Here is a 22,335-nt window from a genome sequence, read left to right on the forward strand (position 1 = left end):
ATATACTTAAGTTTCTTTGTTCTACGACTTCACAATAATACCGCTCGACAATACATCGGTGCGCAGTTGGACATTCGTAAAGCATTGAGTTGCTAAGTTATAGCTGATGGCTACCATTCTACAGTTCTGGGCTGAAATGCACCATCAGACGTAATGAATTCAGCTGTAGTAGAAATTTTGACTTGGATTAGTGTGTTACGGTGTTGGTGGCTTGTCATACACATAATGCCATTTTAAATAAGTTTTATTAATATATATCATCTCTCAGCACATATGTAATTTCAATATTTGAGATAAATATATTTTTTCTTAGCTAAAGCTTGTGTTGATTGTTAATTTCAGTGTAATATCTAATATCGTGTAATACAGTACCATTAATATTGCCTAAAACAACTAATATTAACTTCTGATCAAATAAAACCAATTTGCGTAGATCAGAACCATATATACACCTAATAGTAATAAGCATACTTAATATGATATTTTCCCGACCAGATTATCCATAGAATAACCCGCTAACTGGAGGTTCGGACTGTGTTTGCGTTACTTTCTGGATTCTGAGTTCATTGTGAAGAGAGAGTCAAAACATTAATATGTACATAACAGTCGTTATTGCAAATACAAGCAGTTAAAGTTACACTACATAAAACAGTTTTTGTAGGGGTTGGTTGCATTGTGAAGAGAGGTGTTCAGAAACTGTTTTTTTTTTTCCTAGTTCAACTTGATCCTGTTTGTAAACAACACAAAAACTTAAGATGTAGAAGAACAGTAATCATGATAAGTTAAAGTGAACCAGTTAAACGCTAACTTTACACAACACAAAAGTTGAATTCTACAAAACTTTTAGGTAACTTTTTGTCTGGACTGTAATTTTAAAGTTATTCTCACAGTGGGCGCAAACCTTTATTTAAATACAAAATTCAACGGCATTAACAAAACTAACTTTGTGCACTACCACACTTTATCCACTGTGGTCAAGCGTAAGGGCATATTAGCCTCTGACCATTACGCAGTTCTCAGATATAAAAGATATCCGTCTTTGTCATAAGGTCAGAGTAATATTTTCTGTACAAAAATATGACTAATTTATCATTTAGTAGATTGGCGTCTTATATGCGCGAGAGAAAAGAAAGATAAGGTGTTTACTCGAGCGTACAATTGGAACTGAAAGAAAATGTATAAAATTTTAAACGTATGTATTTGGAGTGACAATACCGTCCCATACCACGCTGATTAAATATAATGTTCAAACTATATGACATGTAATGATTAGAATGTATTCTTTTATCAGTTGGATAGTTATAACTTACAACTATAAGTATTTTCACAATTTATAGCTAAAGGTTTCTTACTTGTGTCCAAGAATTTTCAAAAATTCCATTCGTCACTGTCAAAAGCTTGTTTTGTTGTATGCTTTTATCGGCTTCTTGTAACAATTATGTAATAATTTATACCACAAGGCCTGCTAAAATTATTTAATTAAAATTTACAATTAATTATAGCCATAATTGTAATTAACAGGCAGGTGTCTCACGAATAAACATATTTAGTGGTGGATGTTAATGCATGTGATATAAGAAGCGTTCAGGAGACCTTCTCTCTATGTATAATAAATGAACCTATACCTCCCGTTGGTTTTAACTGGAATGTTGAAAGAGCGTGGGTATGAATTAAGCATTGAACATGGTTACGTAATGGTATCTGTGCATTAAAGGTTACTTTCGCTCAGTTTTTGCTTCATCTATTTAACAATTGAATGGCTGCCAAAACCATCTTGATAAACAACTGTTCGCCCGATTGCATATCGGTCTAAACTGTCTTTCGGGAGCTCACCTGTGTTTAGCTACAAAAGTACCTCTGGTCAGTTATAGACGTATTTCCCTTTTTTAAAATCACATTTGTGGTACAGAAGACATTTGTTTTATATCCAACTGTGAAATTATAAAGTGTGTAGTCTACTTTAAAAAAAGGTGTATCAATTATCAGTAAAACTCATGTGTAATAAACATTTGATACAACATATTAATAAGTAACAAGAGTTACGTGTGTTCTAATCTTGTTAGTGTTTCACTATATTATATTAATAAGTAACATGAGTTACGTGTGTTCTAATCTTGTTAGTGTTTTACTATATTATATTAATAAGTAACATGAGTTACGTGTGTTCTAATCTTGTTACAGTGTTTTACTATATTATATTAATAAGTAACATGAGTTACGTGTGTTCTAATCTTGTTACAGTGTTTTACTATATTATATTAATAAGTAACATGAGTTACGTGTGTTCTAATCTGGTTACAGTGTTTTACTATATTATATTAATAAGTAACATGAGTTACGTGTGTTCTAATCTTGTTAGTGTTTTACTTTCATTGCAATGATTTTAATTCCTTCGCCGAATATGTTCGTCCTTTGAGCCATGGAGCAGTATGAAGTGACGATCAATCTCACTTTTCGTTAGTAAAGTGTAGCCCAAGAGTTTTCGGTGGGTAATGTTGACTAACTGCCTTCCATATAGTCTTATTGCTTATAAATTAGGGGCACCTAACACATTAAGTTCTCGGATAACTCTGTCCGAAATGCAGTGATAGTCTAATGATTAATTTACATTAAAATGTTGTATTAAGAAAAATGATTTGAATTTACTCTCACAATTGTACACCACTTGCACCTTTATTGTATTTGGTAGTTAATAATTAAGATATAATTATTAATTGGACATTTTTTCCTGTATGTTCACGAATAACAGTGAACATTTACTTAGGAGAGCACAATGATAATTTTACCTTACACCATCCACGCGAATAAGAAAAGAATAGGAAAGATGATGAGGTTAACAAACTGATATTAAAAACATTTCTATGAACTAGAAATGCGCTAACTTTGCTTTAGCCTAGTTACATGTTACAAGCCTCAAAATCTCGTACAACTATAGTAAAGTGGGGGACTGCACAAACAAGTTGTAGTTTTGCAGGATGAGTTGGCTAATGCCCTAGCAATTCCTTTTACTGTAATTTTAGCTACCCAACTTTTTGTTGAGTCTTAGTTTCTCTAAAGTTGTGTATAAAAATAAACATAATCTAAAAATATTACCAATATTTCTGTTAAAGAAACAAATAACAAGTTAATGACATAGAGCGTTCACGAATATTTGCATGTACGTTTTAATGATTATTTTCTGTACTAGCGACCTAGGTTAGAGCAATGTTATGTTACCAAATGGCTACATGATTATTAAATAAATAAAAACAGTGTCCTACCAGACTGTTTCAGAGAAAGAGACGTTATTTTTAAAAAGTATTAACAGAAGGAATTAATGTATAAACTTTTAATTAAATTTTAAAATAGCCCTCATATGTTAATCCTTTGAAAAGAAAAATCAAAAACTTGTCACACAATATGCACGTTATCCAAGTTTCTTCTCATTATTCGTCTACGTGCGCGGGTTCTAAAATTTAGTTATTATGTATTACAATTTCAAAGGCACGGCCTGGCCAGGTGGTTAAGGCACTCGATTCGAAATCTGAAGGTCGCGGTTTCGAATTCCCGTCGCATCAAACATGCTCGCCCTTTCAGCCGTGGGGACATTATAATGTTTCGGTCAATCCCACTATTCGTTGCTAAAAGAATAGCCCAAGAGTTGGCGGTGGGTGATGATGACTAACTGCCTTCCCTCTAGTCTTACACTGCTAAATTAGGGACGGCTAGTGCAGATAGCCCTCATGTAACTTTGCGCGAAATCCAAAAACACAATTTCAAATGCCCCTCAGTGGCACAGCGATATGTCTACGGACTTGCAACGCTAAAATTCGGGTTTCTGTACTCGTGGTAGGCAGAACATATAGCCCGTTGTGTAGCTTTATGCTTAATTCAAAGCAACAACAATTTCAAATAGCAGGCTGAGTTAATTTGTAATTTAAATTTATAAATTAAGAAAATGTTTCTATATCCAATTTGATACTTGCTCACAAGATTGATACACAGTTTTATTTTTTACTACAAATATATTTTAATTACAAATAATAAATCTATAATAACGGTTATTACAAATAATGATCTATGTACACAAATTTCTATAAACTTACAAATGATATCGAGTCTCTCTCTAGTATGGAACTTCCTTTACCTTAGCGAGTATTCACTATGAACAAATTAATCTTGAGTTGATGTTGTTGCAAATCACTTAAAAGGGAGCTAGCTAGCTCTACATTCTTCGTTGATCACACGTAGTTTGTCATCGCTAAAGTGAAAAAAGTAAGAATACAAATGCTCTGGGTGAATCCGCTGAAGTTAAATTGTTTGTAATGTTCGAAATCTGTAAACATTCCTGGTCATATATCTGAAGTTCCCGATTAATAAGTGTTCATTACAGTTATTATTTCCTAAATTTATAGTATACCGATTACAACAAACCAATAATATACATAATAGTTACTGTTTATTGGGACGTCGCGTTGTTTACATTTATAGGCGTGAGGAAAGTTTTTAGAAATTTCAGCCTGCATAACAATACTGACGATACACTTGTGTTTACGTACAAACGTATATTGTTGATTCTTACACTGGAGAATCTTCTACAACTTTAGTGAATGTACATTTCTAAATATATATTTAATTTAAATATCGATATTAACATAGACATATAATAAATATTTTACGTGTTTGGACCATTGTGGTCTAGTTCTTATCGTGATGGACTATGTATCTAAGGAACCATGTTTGCAATCTGTTGTCGCAAAAAACTTGCTTCGCACTTTTAGACCGTGAACGCGTTATAAAAGTGTCGGCCAAATTCCATTATTTATTGAAATAACTCTCGTGGTGGATGGTGTTGACTACCTGTCTTTCCTGTAGTGTATATAGTTCAAAATTAGGGATGGCTAGCCAGAAAAGCCTAATGTAACTTTGCACGAATATCCGAAACAGTTCTACTATTTAGATAGATAACACTTGTTGTAATGCTATTAGGAAATTATTTTTAAAATTCGCTATGCACTATTTAATTTCGTAATTTAGTAATCCATTGATCGTTGTGCATATTTTTTTGAAATAGGGGTTAAGAATATCAGTTAGTATAATAATGAACGTCTTATTCGAATTAATAACAAAAAGTCTATAAAGATATGACATTCTCAAAACAAAACTGTTATAATTGTAAACAATAATATCACTAGTTTCTTATTTTTCTTAATAAAGTTATAAGCTATATTTTTCAGTTTTAACTTTAGATATTAGTTAGAGGACACATGAGCTTAATATCTATTAAATTCGACTTAGATCTAAATACATTAGTATAATTGTGGGTAAACAGGCAGTTTACAGTTTGTTCGGTAATTTGAGAAGGTACTGAAATGTTTTAGGTTATTGTTAATTAATGCGTATATTAAGTTACTTGATCAACTACCCGTGAAACTGTACAACTACGTTTAATTTTACGTTAAGTGTAGTGCCATTAGCGAGTAAATTTCTGTGGAAACAGGAAGCATTATTTGTGAACTTAGACTTAAAATGGTGTACAAGTGATAGCACTTCAAAAAAGAAATAAACTAATTTGTCATCGTTACTTGGACTGGGTTTTCTATGATTTTCACCAAATTGTTTGAAATAACTCGCTCAACGAAAGAATGTATTACAGCAATAAGTTAATAGTTCCTATATATACACCAACATGAAAGTATCTGTTTCGTTTTTTTGTTTTTCAGTATCAAAGTCTTTCTGCAAATACTTGCTTCTTAGTGTTTGATAACACTTGTTCAAAAAAATATGTTGCTCCGTTTTCAACATCTGTCTAATCAAAGTTCTCTTTTTTTTCACTTAGCCATTTCCCTATTTCGCTTTTTGAACAATGGGGTAACAATAGCAATTAAAAAAAAAACATTCAGTAGAAGTATGGAAAATAACTTGATTTGATATAATGTCATATTTTATTACCTCCAAATCCATTAAAAAATAAGTTTTCCTTTCACTGATTTTCGAAGCTCTAATACTTTTACGTAAGTTATGTTTAGGCCTGTCTACAATATTTAAATTTTGGTTTTCCAAGTATTTTCTTACATTAACCATAGATTGTTTTTTTAAAGAGTTAGTAAACACGGTTATGGCGCTTATGGTGGTTCTACTGTCTTGAATTTTTTATATTTTCTAGAGTAATTCCTGTACGCTGAATCAGAAGACGTTATCAATTTTTCTCCACCACATACAGATTTTTCACAAAATGCCGCATGCACTTTAATATAAGTGAATCACTTCAATTGAATCGGGTTATATTTTATTCTGCTAAAAATGTTGACATTCATTAGCTGTAGATTTCTCTAAATCAATCGCGGTGTGAGAGTCTTTTCGATCGCTCTAGAGTCTAGAACCTACGAAAGAAACACGGATAGTAAACAAACGGTTAACAGGTCGCATGACGTCTCACTTCTGAATAGTATTTGCTCATACATGCACTTTGGCATTATTTTTTTCTTTTCAGTATTATTTTATATGTCGCTATAGCAATTTTCGAAACCTGTATTCTTAGCTTAATTACAGAATATCCGTTATTAAAACCAAAACATCTCATGAAGTTATCGCTTCAAGCGCCTTTGTGTAAATATTTCTGATTTCCGTGAATGTAACTTTTCTATCCGTCATCTCAAGTTCTAAAATACTATTTCATTATAAATTGAGGACTTTACTCCAAGTAATGATTTTAAATGTTTGTTGTCAATATTTTCAGTAAGTTTCTAAATTAAGTTTTTATTTATTTATTAACAATGTTTCACAAAAATAAAATTACGTACTCATAAAATAAGTGTTTCATTCAAAGGGACAATCTGTATTGCGGCGAAAAGTGAGTCAAATGTAAATAACTCTGTTTTTCATTATAACATTACTTACACATACAAACGTGCACACGTGAATTTAATAAACCTAATTTCAGTTATATTTTATCATGATCGTTTCCAATTATTATTTAATATTCTAGTTTTATATACTTTAAAATAATTTTCTGTTTATTCACAGAAATCGCAGCTTTCAGAAAATCTTCCATTGCATACCTTGCATGTAGCAAGAATGATTGCATTGTTCATTAAAATGAGAATACGCAGGTTTTAAAACAAACTTAAGTTTTAAATATTTTCTTAATTTACTAATTAAAGGGTTAACAAGATATGTGAAAGCTACTAATGTGTGATTCCTGTCACGTATCCAGTTTCGTGATAGTACATTCATTCCCTATTATAAAATCTGATATTTGATACGTTTTAAAAAAAAAAAACATTTTATATAATTCCATTGACTTAAGTGTAATGCTAGTAATATATTCCCAAACATCAAATTATGGGTCTTTCTGTACTTAATAAACACAATAAAAATTTTTTCCTTTACCTTTTTATATATAAAGTGAAAAAATATGTTCATCCTATAGCTTTTTGTTCTCTGTTGTTCGATATTTGGTGTGTACCATAATTGCAGTCATTTTACATTTGTAACATAATATAGTTTATCCAGAGTTGGCATTAAACACTAATACATCAGTAATTTTCATAATTCAATCTATTATCTTTTCCTAAGTATCACGAGTAAATGAGATAATGATCAATTTGTCAAACAAATATAATAATTAAACAACATATTAAAATATATTCTATAATACTACTTTGTTTATAAATGTTTCAATAATCCTAGTTGTGCCCTATAATGTTTATGCATACATATTTAAATATTTAATTTCGCTTGTTTCTACTGACACAGTAATATCGTCAAGTGTCCGTACAAGCAGTGATAAGTCATCAAATTAATCTAATTATTTAAATCTAGTACATCATGTGGATGTTTATCTTAGAGATTTATTAATATACTTTAAAAATAAATCAGTCTTTGAAATATCTTTTTAAATTGATCGATTTCCAAGTTACTGCCCATCTTGCCATTGTTTTATCACATTTTATCGCTTTTACAAATTTCAGTTCAAACAGACTGAAACTGCTGTAAAGAGAATCTTATATTTTAGAAATAATATTTTCAAAAACAATGAAACGTAGCAAAATCATAAGGTATTTCATAAAGCTAAACGTATGATAACACTTAATATTTATTGCATTAATGTTTTTATATAAAAATGTACTGAATTCAAATAATTCATTAGGAATAATGTATTAACTTACATAAATCTATATAATAATTGTTTTCTTTAAAAGATAGCTTTATTCGATCCATGGTGAGAAAACAAATGTTTTTAACGAATCGTTGCAAACTCGCTACTTGTTTTGTATTAACTGGCGAACAAACACAAAATCTAGTTAACTAATTAATTTTTAAACCGTTCCTTGGTCCCTTATATTTATTGCAACCTCAACCCAATTGAATAAAATCCTTTTATAATTATCCTTTTTTTTTCTTATTTTAATTGGATGATCCAGAATCTCACTATAAATATTATGGGTTTAATTTGGTAAACCTGTTGAAAAAGCAACTGTACTATTAATATCTCCTACTGCTAGATATATATCTCAAATACCTTTGTTCAGTTTACAGTAGAAGATTACGTTATTTAAAGTATAGAAATAATCGTCAGGGAAAGTTTAACATCTTCCAAGTAAAATTTTATATAATACCATGACGCTTTTCGAAACTTTCTTCGAAGTGACCAAAATCTCGTATAAACAGAAATAATTTTGAGATTAAAAATCATTTTTGTAATTTATCGACTGGTTTCTTTGCTGCAGTTTTTAAATGTATTTTTTTCTTCTAGTCAGAACTACAGGTTTAAAATGTATTTATTTATTTTCTAGTCAGAACTACAACAGGAGCTCAGTTCAAAAGAAGCGATGATAAAACACCTCAGGGTGAGATAAAATAATTATTTTACCCTTACAAAAACAGATTAAAAGCTTTTGTTCAGAATCTTCAGATAATTTTAATGAAATTAATTTACTGGTATAGACTTTTATGTGTAATATGTTTAATTTTGCTATAAGGAAAAAAGAGAGAAAGGAAAACTTCGTAGTTGTTCTTTCTTAGAACAATTTTAATTATTTCTTTCTAGAGTCATATTTTATTTGTTATTCGTTGGTATGAATATTTTTTACTGTTTAAATCTAAAATTTAAAGATATATTTATGTATTAAATTTTCTATTTCGAAAGGAGGTATAAAGTAACAAATTGCCCAAGTCATTGTTTGCTAACGTAGCTGAATGATAAACTATTGTGTATAGAACTATTGGTCTAGGTTAGTGAATGCTAATGTTACGGTGTTACATTTAGACCTCACCTGTAAATTGATACGTTGTTTAGGGTGTGGTGAGGGCCACGCCCACTTTTCAATCTGTCCAAATACAAATGCATCAAAACTGGGAAAATTACTCTGATAAAGCAGGAGAATGCATTAAAAATAATCCACAACCCAAGGTCTTCTAGGTCCCTTAAAACAAACCTTGGACTTAGGCCATAATGAATACACATGAGGCACATACTCCAATGCTTTCCTTGGTCAAATAAATCTTGCCCCCCATTTTTAATTTGATTACTATACCTCTGTTTATGTTGGCTGTTTTGATAGGTGAAAAGATGAATGTCCTTTTGTCATCTTACTTGTCTTTGCTTGCCCTTTTTTTTTTTTTTTTGAAAATCAAAATGCGCAAGAGAAGACTTAGTTTTAAGTTTTTAATACATCGTTTGGGACAAGCCAAAGTGATATACAAGTCTCAATCGGTAATCTTCAATACCTGAGTAGAAACGGACAATGATTTAGATATACCAGATATATTAAGTTTCTGCAATTTATGTTTAATTCGTGTTTTTCTTGCCTCTAGCTATTAACTGCTCATAACTAGGATAACAAACACTTCCAGAGGTAAAAAACAACAAAAAACTGACGGTTTTTGGACGTACAAGACTGTTTAGTGTAAAGGTTATTATTTAGATAATCTAGTGAGGTAATATGTTTTCACAACAACATTCTTAAAAGTTAATTATTTCACAGCTGATGGTTATAAGAATTTTTTTTGTTAAGCAACTGAGTAAAAGTCGTACGTTGTTTATAGTTCAATTGTTGATGCCACCTTTTTCGAAACCTGTGTTCTCGCGCTGTGTGTGTGTTGTTACAGTAGAAAGTTCCAGGCCTCACTCAGTTGGACAAGGTGTACGTGTGTGTATGTATGTGTTATAACCTATATATATGTAGATGACCAAGCGAGCGCGAGGTAAGTTCAGTAAAGAAGAAAAAGTTAATTAATTAAAGAAAACGTGAAGTTAGCTGGTGTGTGAGTGATTAGCATTAAACGAATAATTTCTATAGTGTGTTTCGCAGCTGTAGTGTAACAACAGAGATATGGAAAATTATGTACCTTGTCAGTGTGACTCAAAGTAACTGAATCAGCCTACGTAGACTTTTGACAAAAATAAGAGACGATTATTTAAAGCTCTAGTAACCAACAGAAGATGTTAAGTATATTAAAAAAAAAAGCAAAAGTTAAGTTAGTGAAAGTGGAGTTAGATTGCATGATTGTTAGTTTAACCATAAGAGCAATATCAAAAGTCAGTTTAACAGAAATAGAGCAGAATAATATTTCTTATCAAAGGGTGTTCTAAAGTAATTGAACTCGCATGTGGACATTAATGAAAAATAAATAATTATTTAAAGGTCTGGATACAACGCAAATTAACTTATCGTAGATTATGTAGTACAAAGCAGAACAGAAAAAAAAATATTGCCAATTGGATAAAGTAATTTAATCAGCTTGTGTGGATGTTTGACAAGAGAATTATTTTGTCATATGTACACCTATGATATCCTATTGTGTAAAGAATTTTTGTACTTACCTTTCACTTGTTTTAAAATAATATATATTCAAAATTTGAATTGTGTGCTGTTCGTTTATTGTTCAAATTTATCGCCAACAAGTGAGACACATACTCGTACTGTAAAGAATCAAAGCTCACATACTTAAAACCCTGACGACGGTATTGAGAATATGGAGGGTCAAATGTGTTCTGTTTCAAAATGCTAAGTTCAATTACTAAATTTTGCTACATATTTAAAAGTTTCTTTATGGTGATAATGGGTTATAAAGTTTTTATTAACTCTCATTCGAGTCCAAGCGGACATTTCAGATTATTTGACTTCGCTGTGTATGATGTGCAGTCATTGTGATGTCTTGAACATGTATATTCATTTGGTACAAAGAACTGTGTAGAAGAATTCAGAAGTTTTATCAGAAATAATATTGAAGAATCCAGTAAGACGGTGTTTAAATTTATTTGTAGGAAAAGCCAATAAAAACTGAGCTGAAAATGTGATTTGTCTAAAGGAAAAACTGACTGAAAATTAAACATTCGTTGCGAATATTCAGGATTGAAAAAAAAAACGTTCCGGCTGATACGGGTGTAAACACTTTTATTAATGAGCAGAGAACAACGTTTCGACTTTCCTAGGTCATCTTCAGGTTAACATACCAGCCGTTCTGAGATACATTTTTATTTCAAGTGGGTTTCTCGTCATCAAGGAAAAATAGTTGCACTCTTAAGTTTTATTTTTGTAATTAACAAAATATTATTTAATTTATAGTGGCTAAGTCAAAACTGTAGGAAAGAATTTTGAAATATTTATCTATTTGTGAATGTTTATGTAAAACACTTAACGGTAAATTTGAAACTACTGTTAGTGTGATAAGTTTTATGCCAGCACTTTAACGTAAACGCATGGTATATGTTTAAAATCAGTTATTACAACAGTATCTCTCAGTAACGTGTCTTCACTAAGTTTTTTTTTACAAAAAATTTCAATTACAATTATAACCCTTACTGTGAACTTAATATAAAATTTTGGAATACTTCCGTAAAATAAGTACTATTTTTTATTCTTGAATAATTGCTTTGTAATGGCGAAGATTTCAGAAGTCTTTTCAGTGGACCGAAAACTAGATATTTAAAATGTAACATGTTTGTGAATAGCAAAGTCATTACTGATATATCATTATTTCTTTAGTCGAGCTTTAGAGGTTGAATATAAGGTTAGATTCTTGAAGTCTGACGTTGGGGAACTTTGCCCTTTTACAAAGCAATGTCCACTCATCAACCGAGGCAAATGGCCAAACAAATCACTCAACGAATGGCAGATTTCGTTTTGTACACTTGCCTCACAGTCTACTCTTATTCATATCAACAATTTGTGATGAACTTTGTTGTTCCAAAGCTGCAAGTGTGGTGAAAAGTTGTGGTCTATTCAATTGTATCAATAACAAGTGAAAAGGCCTGAAATTTTATTCTATTTAGTACCCAGTTCGACATAATAGTACGCATAAAAGAAAACGTTTGTGGGATTCTATTTCGAGCCTAGAATAGAGGTTTAAGACAATTTCTTGATAATTGTTTTAAAAACTAGTTCGACCTCGTAGTTTACTTTTTAGTGCATGTTTTTCACACACACACACACAAAAAAAAAGCAACCGAAAGGGAGGGAAGAGTGTTGAGGCTGAAAGCTATCAACCACGGAACACAGAAAGCAATAGGAAGGCTGTGGGAGTCAAAGTCTGCCTATAATTGTGTACAGCTCATCTTGTATAACATAAATGTTGTTTTCCGATTTTTATTTTAAACACTAGGTAATTGTACGTCTGGGTACTGCACACTAAGTCATTTTATGAGGTCGTTGATCCAAGTCAGCAGGTTACTGGTAGGGACAAGAATAGAGCCGAGTTAATTGTAACCATTTCATATCTCAGTTCTTCGGCTGACAACTTCTGCACATGTTGATAAAACAGTTTAATCAATAAGTTGACTTTCAAGAATAATATAGAAACGATAAGTGAAATTTTTTTCACAGCAGCTTCAACGGTAATGCGCGTATACGGTATACTTGGATAATTTTCGTACACACAGCTATTGTTCGTCCTCTTTATCAAGGGGCATGCCCAGAGAGTTAAGGCACTCTACTCGTAATCTGAGGGTTACGGGTTCGAATCCTTGTCTCACTAAAAATGCTCGCCCTTTCAGCCGTGGGAGCGTTATAATGTTATGATCAATCCCACTATTCGTTGGTAAGAGTAGCCCAAGAGTTGGAGGTGGGTGGTGATGATTAGCTGCCTCCCTTCTAACCTTACACTGCGAAATTAGGGACAGCTAGCGCAGATAGCCCTCGAGTAGCTTTGCGCGAAATTCAAAACGAACCAAACCCTTTGTCAAGGTGGCGATCTTGTTACTAGTCAAATTCACATGACTGTTACGTCACGCCGACCACAACAATGCACGTGATACATATATATTTCCTTTTAATCATTAATACTATCCAAGTAAAAGATGCTGCTAGTTTCGGCTTTAATTTTTCTCTGTCAGCGATGATATGTAGACAATTGAAACATTTTATTACTCTTAGCAAAACTAATTTTGACAATGAATGTAATCGGAATCTAATTAATCTTAGTTCGAGTTACATTATAACGATTTATAGTTATCTAAACAAAATGTAGAATGGAATTATGAAGCCTTTTTTTTACACATCTCTGAATGTGTTATCAGTGTAATTTTTACCACTAGAGTTGTTAAAATCTTCAATAAGAATTACAATTTGTAATTATTAGTCATAATTGGGAATTATATGTATCCTCCCTTTAGTAGTGTTTTGAGCTAAGTTTCACTGTCAATGTTGTTAGCATGAAAAATGGGAAATTTTGTAAAAGTGGCCAAAATGTTGCAGTTTCAAACTTTCTTCATTCTAAAACCTGTAAAATGATTATGTTGTCTTTTAAAATAGTGTTTGTTCGAAATTAAGCACAAAGTTACACAATAAGTTATCTGTACTCTGTCCACCGTGGATATTGAAACTTGGTTTCTAGCAGCGTGAGTCTGCAGACATACAGCTGTGCCACTATGTGGCAAAATATAATTATCTATTCATTTTAATAATGTACAGAAGGTGAACAAGAAAGAGTGCCCTCCCCCTGAAAATGCTGTTAATTTGTTATATTTTATTAGATAACATAAAAATGTGTAAAACGACATGTTTTTCAAATGCACTTGACGAAACCTGTTCAAATATGATATTGAATCCTAGTTTTAACACTACCTTTCGTAAATACTGAACTTTTCATGATTTTTAGTTGCATTTTCTCATAAAAAGTGTTGTGCAACTACTGTAGTATCGTAGATCTTCATATTCCAATTAGCCTACAAAGTGATCTACCAAGTCCTTAAAATATATCTTAGAAATAAGAGAAACTGCTAGTTATGAAAAGGACAGGCCGATCATTTACGTTCAATTATTGCAGAGAAAATATTTTCATAACTTTGTAGACTGATGGGAATAAGATCTACCAAACTACAGCAGGTGTATAACACTTTTTTTTATGGTAAAATATAACTAAATTTATGAAAGTCAGTGTTAAAATTAGAATTTGAGATCATATTTGAACAGATCTCGTGGGCTTCGTTCCGAAAACGTAATTTTACTTATTTTCTGTTGTCTATTAAAGATGTGATAAATTAACGACATTTTTAGTGGGGGCAACCTTTTCTATTCACTCCTTGTTCATTACATACATAAAACTTTGTTTTATTTTAACTAACAGTTAATAATGTAATTTATTAAAGAATGTTAGACATAACCAACAGAAACTTTACAATCTTTTATTTTATAGGACCAAGAAAGAAGGAACCATATTAATTAGCAATTAGGTACAAAATAACATCAGTTATACTTAGAAGTATTGAGTATTCTTTAACCAAATCTCCTTGTAATAGTCTACATGTACTATATAGTTGGTTTGTAATTTTCAGGAAGAAATTGAAAAGCAAGATGAATTATTCAGTCAGCAAGAGGCCCAACATGTGGATATTCTGAAAAACCTTTCTGCAGCAAACAGGGCTAAGGTACTATAAGTGTTCATTTTAAAACTTATTAAATAAACTTTGTTTTCGAAAGAAAGTTTGTACTATTAATTGTTCTCACCTCTTGTTAGTTAGACCAGAAAGAATTGTTAGTGTGACTTTGATATTGCCACTTTGACTTTGGAATACATAGTTTGAAACCCATTTTGTTTATTTTTGGCTTATAAGATTTATTGTTGGTTTGACAGTAGTTTTAAAGTGTTAATTATATGTATAGAAATGTTTCTTATGATATAGTCTAGAAATTTAAATATATTATATCCTTTTGTTCTGTTTGTTTATGCATAAGGTTTTGATATGCTACACTAACAGTTTCAACAGAGGTGGGAGTGCTGGAAGAAAAATAGGCATTTTTGCTTAGTGTACAAATTGTTTGTTTTCATGAAATTTCTGTCCGTAAAATTGAAGCTGAAACAATGACCCTTTTGTGTGTGTGTTGTGCATATTACTAGGATGTCATATTTAAAATTAGAATACTTGGCATTAGGTATAGTTGTCAAGTGATGTAATTATTATTTTATAAAAAGCTCTCAAAATGTATCACCACACTAAAGTTTCACAAGTGAAAAGTGACATGTAATTGTTAACTTGTATATGATTTATCTTCAAGGACATATTTCTTATTATAAGTGTTAAACACTATCTGTTATGTATGCATGATAGGAAGGTGCAGAATTTGATTAAAGAATATTATTCTCAATTGTTACGTTTTTAATTTGCTCTTAGGTAGTTTATTAGGATAATATAAATACATTCTTGTTATTGCTTAAAGAGGAACATAAAATGGATCTATAAATATGTGTACATGGATGGTATTGTAGTCAGTTACTGTATCTTAATGGGTATTAACACATTTTTTGATAAGGAGAGAAAGGTCAAAATGTTGTTCTCTCCTTACCAAAAAAAGTGTTAATACTCACACCAGCCATTCTGAGATACATTTTTATTTCAGGTGGGTTTCTCATCATCAAGAGTCAGTTACTGGTTTGATTTATTAACTTAAAATTATAATAATAAATGATACTTAATGTAGATCAGCCATGAAATCTAAATAAATGGCACAGAATTCAGTACTTTTAAAATATTGTAGTCAAATTTTCAGATACTTCTAACAGCCAGACTGGCAGATCAGGAAAAGAAGATATATGAGTTGGAACAAAGTTTAGAACTACCTATTTCTGTCAGAATAGAGGTGAGTAGGTAGGTATACATAAAGATTATTTTGTAAAGTCCTGTCTGTACTGTGAATATAAAACCCTCACCTTTTATGTAAACTGAAATAATAACTATAGATTGGCACAAACATTCAAAAATCTTTTGGGTTTTAAATTACCCAACCCAATTTAAGATTTATTTACTACCTGCATATCAATTATTAGTTTGATTTAAAGAAAATGTAGAAAGTTTGATAACAAAGCAGTCTCTGGCTGGTGTAATAAAGATGAAGTTGAAATAGATCTTGCGTTGACACTGGTGGTAGAATATCCCAAAGCATGGTGAGTGTTTAACATTAATAAGTTTATCCAGTCTGAAAAACTTTGTTTTTATTATTTTGTTATTTACAGTACTAAAAGAGGCTTCACATGTTTAAGTTCACAGTCTAAAGAGAGAATCATATTTTTACTATATTCACCATTTAACTAAGAATTATGTACTTGTTTATCAGGTTGTTGGAGGATTTTTTAAAAAATTATTCTATTGTTATTACCTGAGCAAGACCCAGGTTCCTAAGTATTCTTTCCAGAATTTCTTACTTGTGCTAAACTTGAATAAGTTACTTGCAGTTTCACTAAATTATCTAATTTAATATGATAATCGTTCATGTTTTTTAATATTTGTATACCTACTTTGCTTGTTATATAGTTTGTAAAGCATTTTGTTGGTATAAAGTATTACGAATTATAACACTCGAATACAAGTTATGTTTCTGAATGTGAGGAGGGACAATCTGCTCAACTTTTGTATTTATATATGCATTACAATATGTTGAAGACATTTGCTTTACACTAGACCAAATGTGTAAAATATATAAACATACAAATTGCAATTAACTTTCAAATTGCTGTCACTTTTACACATCATTCGCTATTATTGATGTTCACATGTTACATCATATCCAGTAATTTTGCATTTTTGTGTAAGTATAGAACAGACCAAATAAATTAGGTAAAAGCATCATTGCATCTATTTTATATATTAACTTTCCAAGTAATTTTTTGTGAAGAGTCACATCAAAGGTTATTTTTTAACTAATATAGTGGGATATTTGAGAGTAGAAAACAAAAGAATAACTTCTCCAGTTATAATAATGTTATTAATGAGGTTCCTTAAAGGTTTGTTTTGATTCTTGTTTCTAACAATGTGATTAAGTACTTAATTGCTGATGTTTATAAATCTATTCTTAATTTGAAATGGTGGGAAAGAATAATTATGTGAAGAAAAAAGAAATAGGAATTATCTATTAGAGAACAACAAAGAAACAAAGGCAGCTAGAAAGATATAGTTTTAATGGATTTTTTTACTTTGTTGTGTGAAATCTACACATCTACAAAACAAACAAAATTCAGAATATATATACTATGATAATGCAAGAAGATAAAAATGTATAGTATGTTCACACTTTCTTATCCTCTATATTTTAGGTTTAATCTCAAACCAACACTTAATTTTAGATTAAACCAAGTAACTTTAAACCTGTGCTCTGGTTGAGGAATTTGTTAACTTTATCTTTCCCATTAAAAACCATGTGACACAGAAATCACAACCCATAACCGTGTTGCTGTGGGTAGGTCAGAGTGAATGTATACCTCTTAGAGTTGCATTAACAACTTAATTACATATTTCATTATCACTGTATTCAAATAGATTTGGCACCAAAATATAGTTAATAAATCAATTCTTGATATTATACAAGTTTTAATTTTGTAATTTTAAAAGTATTAAATAAATCCCCAATTTCCCTTTGTTTGAGAATTAAATTTGATCACAACATTTTTTGCCCATTCACCAATTTTTTAAGCATCCCTTTATGACACACTGAGTTTAACATAAATTACTATTTATGGTATAAATATTACTGAGGTAAAGGCTCATTTTCAGTGTTCAGTCTTTTTTGTTTGAGGTAACATAAATTAGAAAATCAAGACCCACTTGCAACTTCCACCTTTTTCATCCTTTCTTCCACAGATTCTCAGTAATTCTTTCTGACATTTTTATTATATCATTTATGAGCAATAGAAAGATAAAATTTTAATATTCTGAATGATGTATAATGCTATATTGTTTTTAGTACATGGATTTTCAGCTGTTTCATCATCAGTTTCAAAATTTCTTTTGCAATGTTTAGATGGAATGCAAAGGGAAATAATTTAAGGTATTTGTGCTTTAGTTAGAAAGCTGGTTAAATTACTTTAATTATAGGACATTGTTTGTTTCATATTTGCTGTTATTCTGTGTTCCTATACGTATACTTTAACTAACTAGATCTGCTCAGTAATAGAAAGTTCAAGAAGATATCTGTTTACTTATACTCAAACACAGTCAAAATAATGTGCATAGGATGAAGAACAGTTTCTTTACTATGTATTTAATTAGCAACTGATAGCAAAAAACGTTGGTGAAATGTAATTACTGTATTGTTTGTTGTTTTTCATGTATCTTTTTATTTATTGTTATAAAAATAATATATTTCTTCTTATTTTTCATTATCATACCTAATGTAATCTTATTTAACCTAATAATTTTGTTTATGGTATGGTTGCAAGAGTGGTCAAATTGACTGAGTCTGCATAGAAAAAATGACAGAAGAAATATTAAGTTTTACTAAAAGGTTTGATATTTATCTAAAAGGTTTTTAAAGATTGTGAAAATGAAATTTGAAAATTATGAAGCAAAAAGTATGTTTTAATCTTGACATGAAAATCACTTTGCACTTGGACGAGTCAACACTTTGACCTCATGTATTTGTGGGCAAATCTTTAGTAAAAATACTTAATTAAAAATTGATTATATATGTGTGTGTGTGTCCACAAAATATTTTTAATGTTTACTAAAAACCATATCAAAGTTATAATGTGGAAACTCATGATTGTTTGATGTTTACAAAGTTTGTATAATCCACTGATTCTGTGTGGAAAAAGTTAAACCATTACATAATCCAAAATTGGCATTGTGGTACATTTACATGAAACTGAGTTAAACCTAGAGCAGTGAGATAGATTTCCTCAGTAATTGAAAGTTCAAGAAGATATATGTTTACTTATTCTCAAAAACACAGTCAAAATAATGTGCACAGTATAAAGAACAGTTTCTTTACTATATATTTAACTTTTTACACACTATTAAAAACTTATAAAGGTATATAATAAAAATTAGGTAACATTACAGATCAACCTTTGGAGATTATTACTGTTAACAAAGGAAGGGTTTAAAATTTTTACTAAAGAAACTTGAGCTTGAGAAAATTAGTTTTATATTCCATCTACATATAACACTATATTAGAACAAAATTTATTATGTGAAACCAGCACATATACAAGGTGAAAGACAAATTCTGAAAATAGACAGCATTGTTCTCCAATAATAAGTCGGGTGATGTCTCAAGGTTACAACTTCCTTATGTTTGAATGAGAGTGACAAATGAGAATGTTGTCAGTGCTAATTACACTTGGTAAGTCTAACACTACTGTGTTGTCAAAACAATATTAGGTTTAATCATTCTGGTACATGATTTCAATTAAGTCAGTCTAGTTGAAGTTATTACCAAGCTTAAATCCAATAAAAGCAACTGCCTGAGAGAAAGTACACATGCTATATTTGTATTAGTGTTATTAATGATAAAAATTGATCACTGTGTCTTATATTTGGTACAGTTTTTTTTATTTGGTTAGTTTCATGAAAATTCAAAAATACTCTAATAAATATCTTATTGAAATATCCCTTTATTCTGCACTTTTTCTTATAACTTTTAAGAAAAATCAGTTTTTACCTGAAAATACCACAAAATATATTAGATGGAGAAAATTTTAGTGCTTTAATGATAGGATATCTCAATACTCCTACTTTTGTGTAACACAAAGTTAAGAAGTGTTTTAGCTACAGAAATAGGATCTCTTACAGCTAAGAAGACTTACAACCAAGTCACTAAGTGAAGATAGTTGAATTGGAGAATTGCCAGTTCTAGGTGAAGTCCTTTTCTGGAGATTGGGCTTTTGCTGATGCTTCAAAGGTCCAGGACTTCAATCTTATTTCAGCCCATGATTCAGGAAGGAGACCTACTGCTGTCAGATGCACCTAGAACAGCTATTCAAGCTTTTCCTTGAGGATCAAACTCAGTGCAAGGAAAGCAAGGTTGATTGAGTGTTGTCTAAGTAATGTGGTGTCTGGTGAGTCTTAATCAGAGTAGGATCTGTATTGGATTGTCAAACCTTTATGATCCAGAATAATCCCATCCAAGTTTTGGTTAAAGGCTTCTGAAAATGGTGAGAACAGGTACAGGCATCAGATGGTTAAGATGGTGAACCTCTCAAGGGCTGGAAGGTTTGCTTCTAGATTGATCATTAATTATGGAGGACCCTAGGGTCTTGCAGAGCTGACACATGAACTGCTAATAGTTCATTGCTACACTTTGGAATGGCTGATCTTAAGAAGAGACCACACAATGCCTTATCTTCATTCTAGTTGGTCTGGTCCAAGAGTCCTTTGAACACTTGAAATATGTACCACTTTGGGACTGTTAAACAGTCATTACTAAGTTGCACCAAAGGTTTGATCAGATGGAAAATCCAGGAATCCACCAGGACATGCTAATGGATATGGTCTACATTATTGGCACAATAGAGTTTACCCTGCAATAGCTTTAGCAGATTGTGATATGTCCTTATCAATAAGTTTGTGGAAAGGCTACCCAGACAATGAACCATCTGGGTGTGAAAAACCTTACCATTACTGAGGCAGTTTCAGTAGCAATAATGTATAAAGGTAGTCTTATTCGGGTACCTTCAGTATGCCAAGCTCAAACTCAGCTGAGGTTTAACTAACCACACAGAGTCGTCTTTATCATCCTATGCTTTAGATGCTAGTGATGAATCTGCTCAGATGCCCTATTAGAAAAGAGGAGTCAAGCATTTACTTTGCATGAAGCATTGGGTCACGTTTGAGCAAAATATTCAAACCTTCCTGAACATCAATCTAAACAAGGTAGTTGGTGTCAACCAACACCTCAGCAGATGCAGGAGTAGGCAAAAGCAGTGAAAACTGCCATTACAGCTCCAAGAAAGTAACAGAGCACATGTCAGGTCTTGCCATTGACTAGGGAGTGCAACAAACAGTTTCAACTGAAAGGTTTGGTTGTCAGCCCAGTTCTGTTGGGGCTGGGTGGGTTTTTATAAGTGCCTGTTAGAATACAATGGAAAGAGAGAGAGTTTCTGGTTGACACAGGAATGACCAGAACACTAATATATATTTTAGTATATTTGATATTCTGAGAAAAACCACCATTCTTGCTAGTCAATGCTAACTTTATTTTGGCAAAAAGTAGAAAAGTAGTTATTAATACAGAGGTTAATGTCTGACTGTGTATAGGAAGAATTGCTCCAAAAAGAAAAATAGTAATCAGCTTCTCAGTTTTAGCATTAGTTTCTTTAAGATGGATGTACTGTGGAGCTTATTTGTTCATCTTAGAAGAGTTATCTGATGCTGGCTATACTGGGCTCGAGAATAGTGCAATGTGCAAGTGTATTTTAGAGGAAATTATAGTATCTTCATCCAAAAAATTGGTTTCATGGTTTATTCTGGATAAAGTCTACAATGTGAGGGCCATGTAACATTGTATTAGAGCCCTCACATGGAATAAGCTGTTTTTGACCAAAAAGCAAGGAGTATTAACTCAAGCAGTTCTCTCTCAAAGGAAGAATAGTAGTTTTTTTTTATGTTCTACAATTGTGTTACTGATTATCTTGTTTGCTGCTGGAATGGTCATTAGCATGGTAAGTCAAGTAGAAGTAACTGAGGTCAAGAGCATTGCAGGATTACATCCATTATGCATATTCAAAAGCACTTGTCCAGGTACCAACACATCTGACTTCACAGATTGAAGATTGTGCAAACACTAAATACTCTATGTAATAATAGAAAATTATTGTCTTTTCAACTGAATATGCAGTGTTTTGTATGACTAGGTGATCAATTAGGTTGAACAGCAGTTGCACAACCTCACTTAAATATTTATCCATGGTATTCTAATGGATAAAGAAAAAGTAGGATTCAAAATATAACTATAAGAATATTTGTTCATGTGCACAGAAGTTGAACTTCTCAATCAATTTGTGGGTGGAGTTGGAATCTCCATAGATTCTGCTACAATAGCGATATGGAAGATTAGCATTTGCTTGTGACCAAGTGGACCATACAATACTGAAATAGTTAATGAACTTTAAAAAAACTCCAGAGCAGATTGCGTGCTGGGT

General features: G+C 31.4%; 1 protein-coding gene across 8 annotated transcripts in view; it reads left to right on the forward strand.

Annotated features, from left to right (window-relative positions):
• The window catches only part of LOC143240260 (uncharacterized), a 76,080-nt gene that overhangs the window by 41,355 nt on the left and 12,390 nt on the right, over positions 1–22,335 (forward strand). For 6 of the 8 annotated variants that reach the window (XM_076482426.1, XM_076482421.1, XM_076482420.1 and 3 more), the window contains 3 exons: positions 8,778–8,831; positions 14,759–14,851; positions 15,972–16,069. In XM_076482426.1, the coding sequence (XP_076338541.1) occupies positions 8,778–8,831; positions 14,759–14,851; positions 15,972–16,069 (245 nt within the window). The remainder of the gene's footprint in view (positions 1–8,777; positions 8,832–14,758; positions 14,852–15,971; positions 16,070–22,335) is intronic. The other 2 variants (XM_076482424.1, XM_076482425.1) reach the window with 1 other exon arrangement.

Source organism: Tachypleus tridentatus, chromosome 13 (assembly GCF_004210375.1).
Source record: "Tachypleus tridentatus isolate NWPU-2018 chromosome 13, ASM421037v1, whole genome shotgun sequence".
Taxonomy (NCBI): Eukaryota; Metazoa; Arthropoda; class Merostomata; order Xiphosura; family Limulidae; genus Tachypleus; species Tachypleus tridentatus.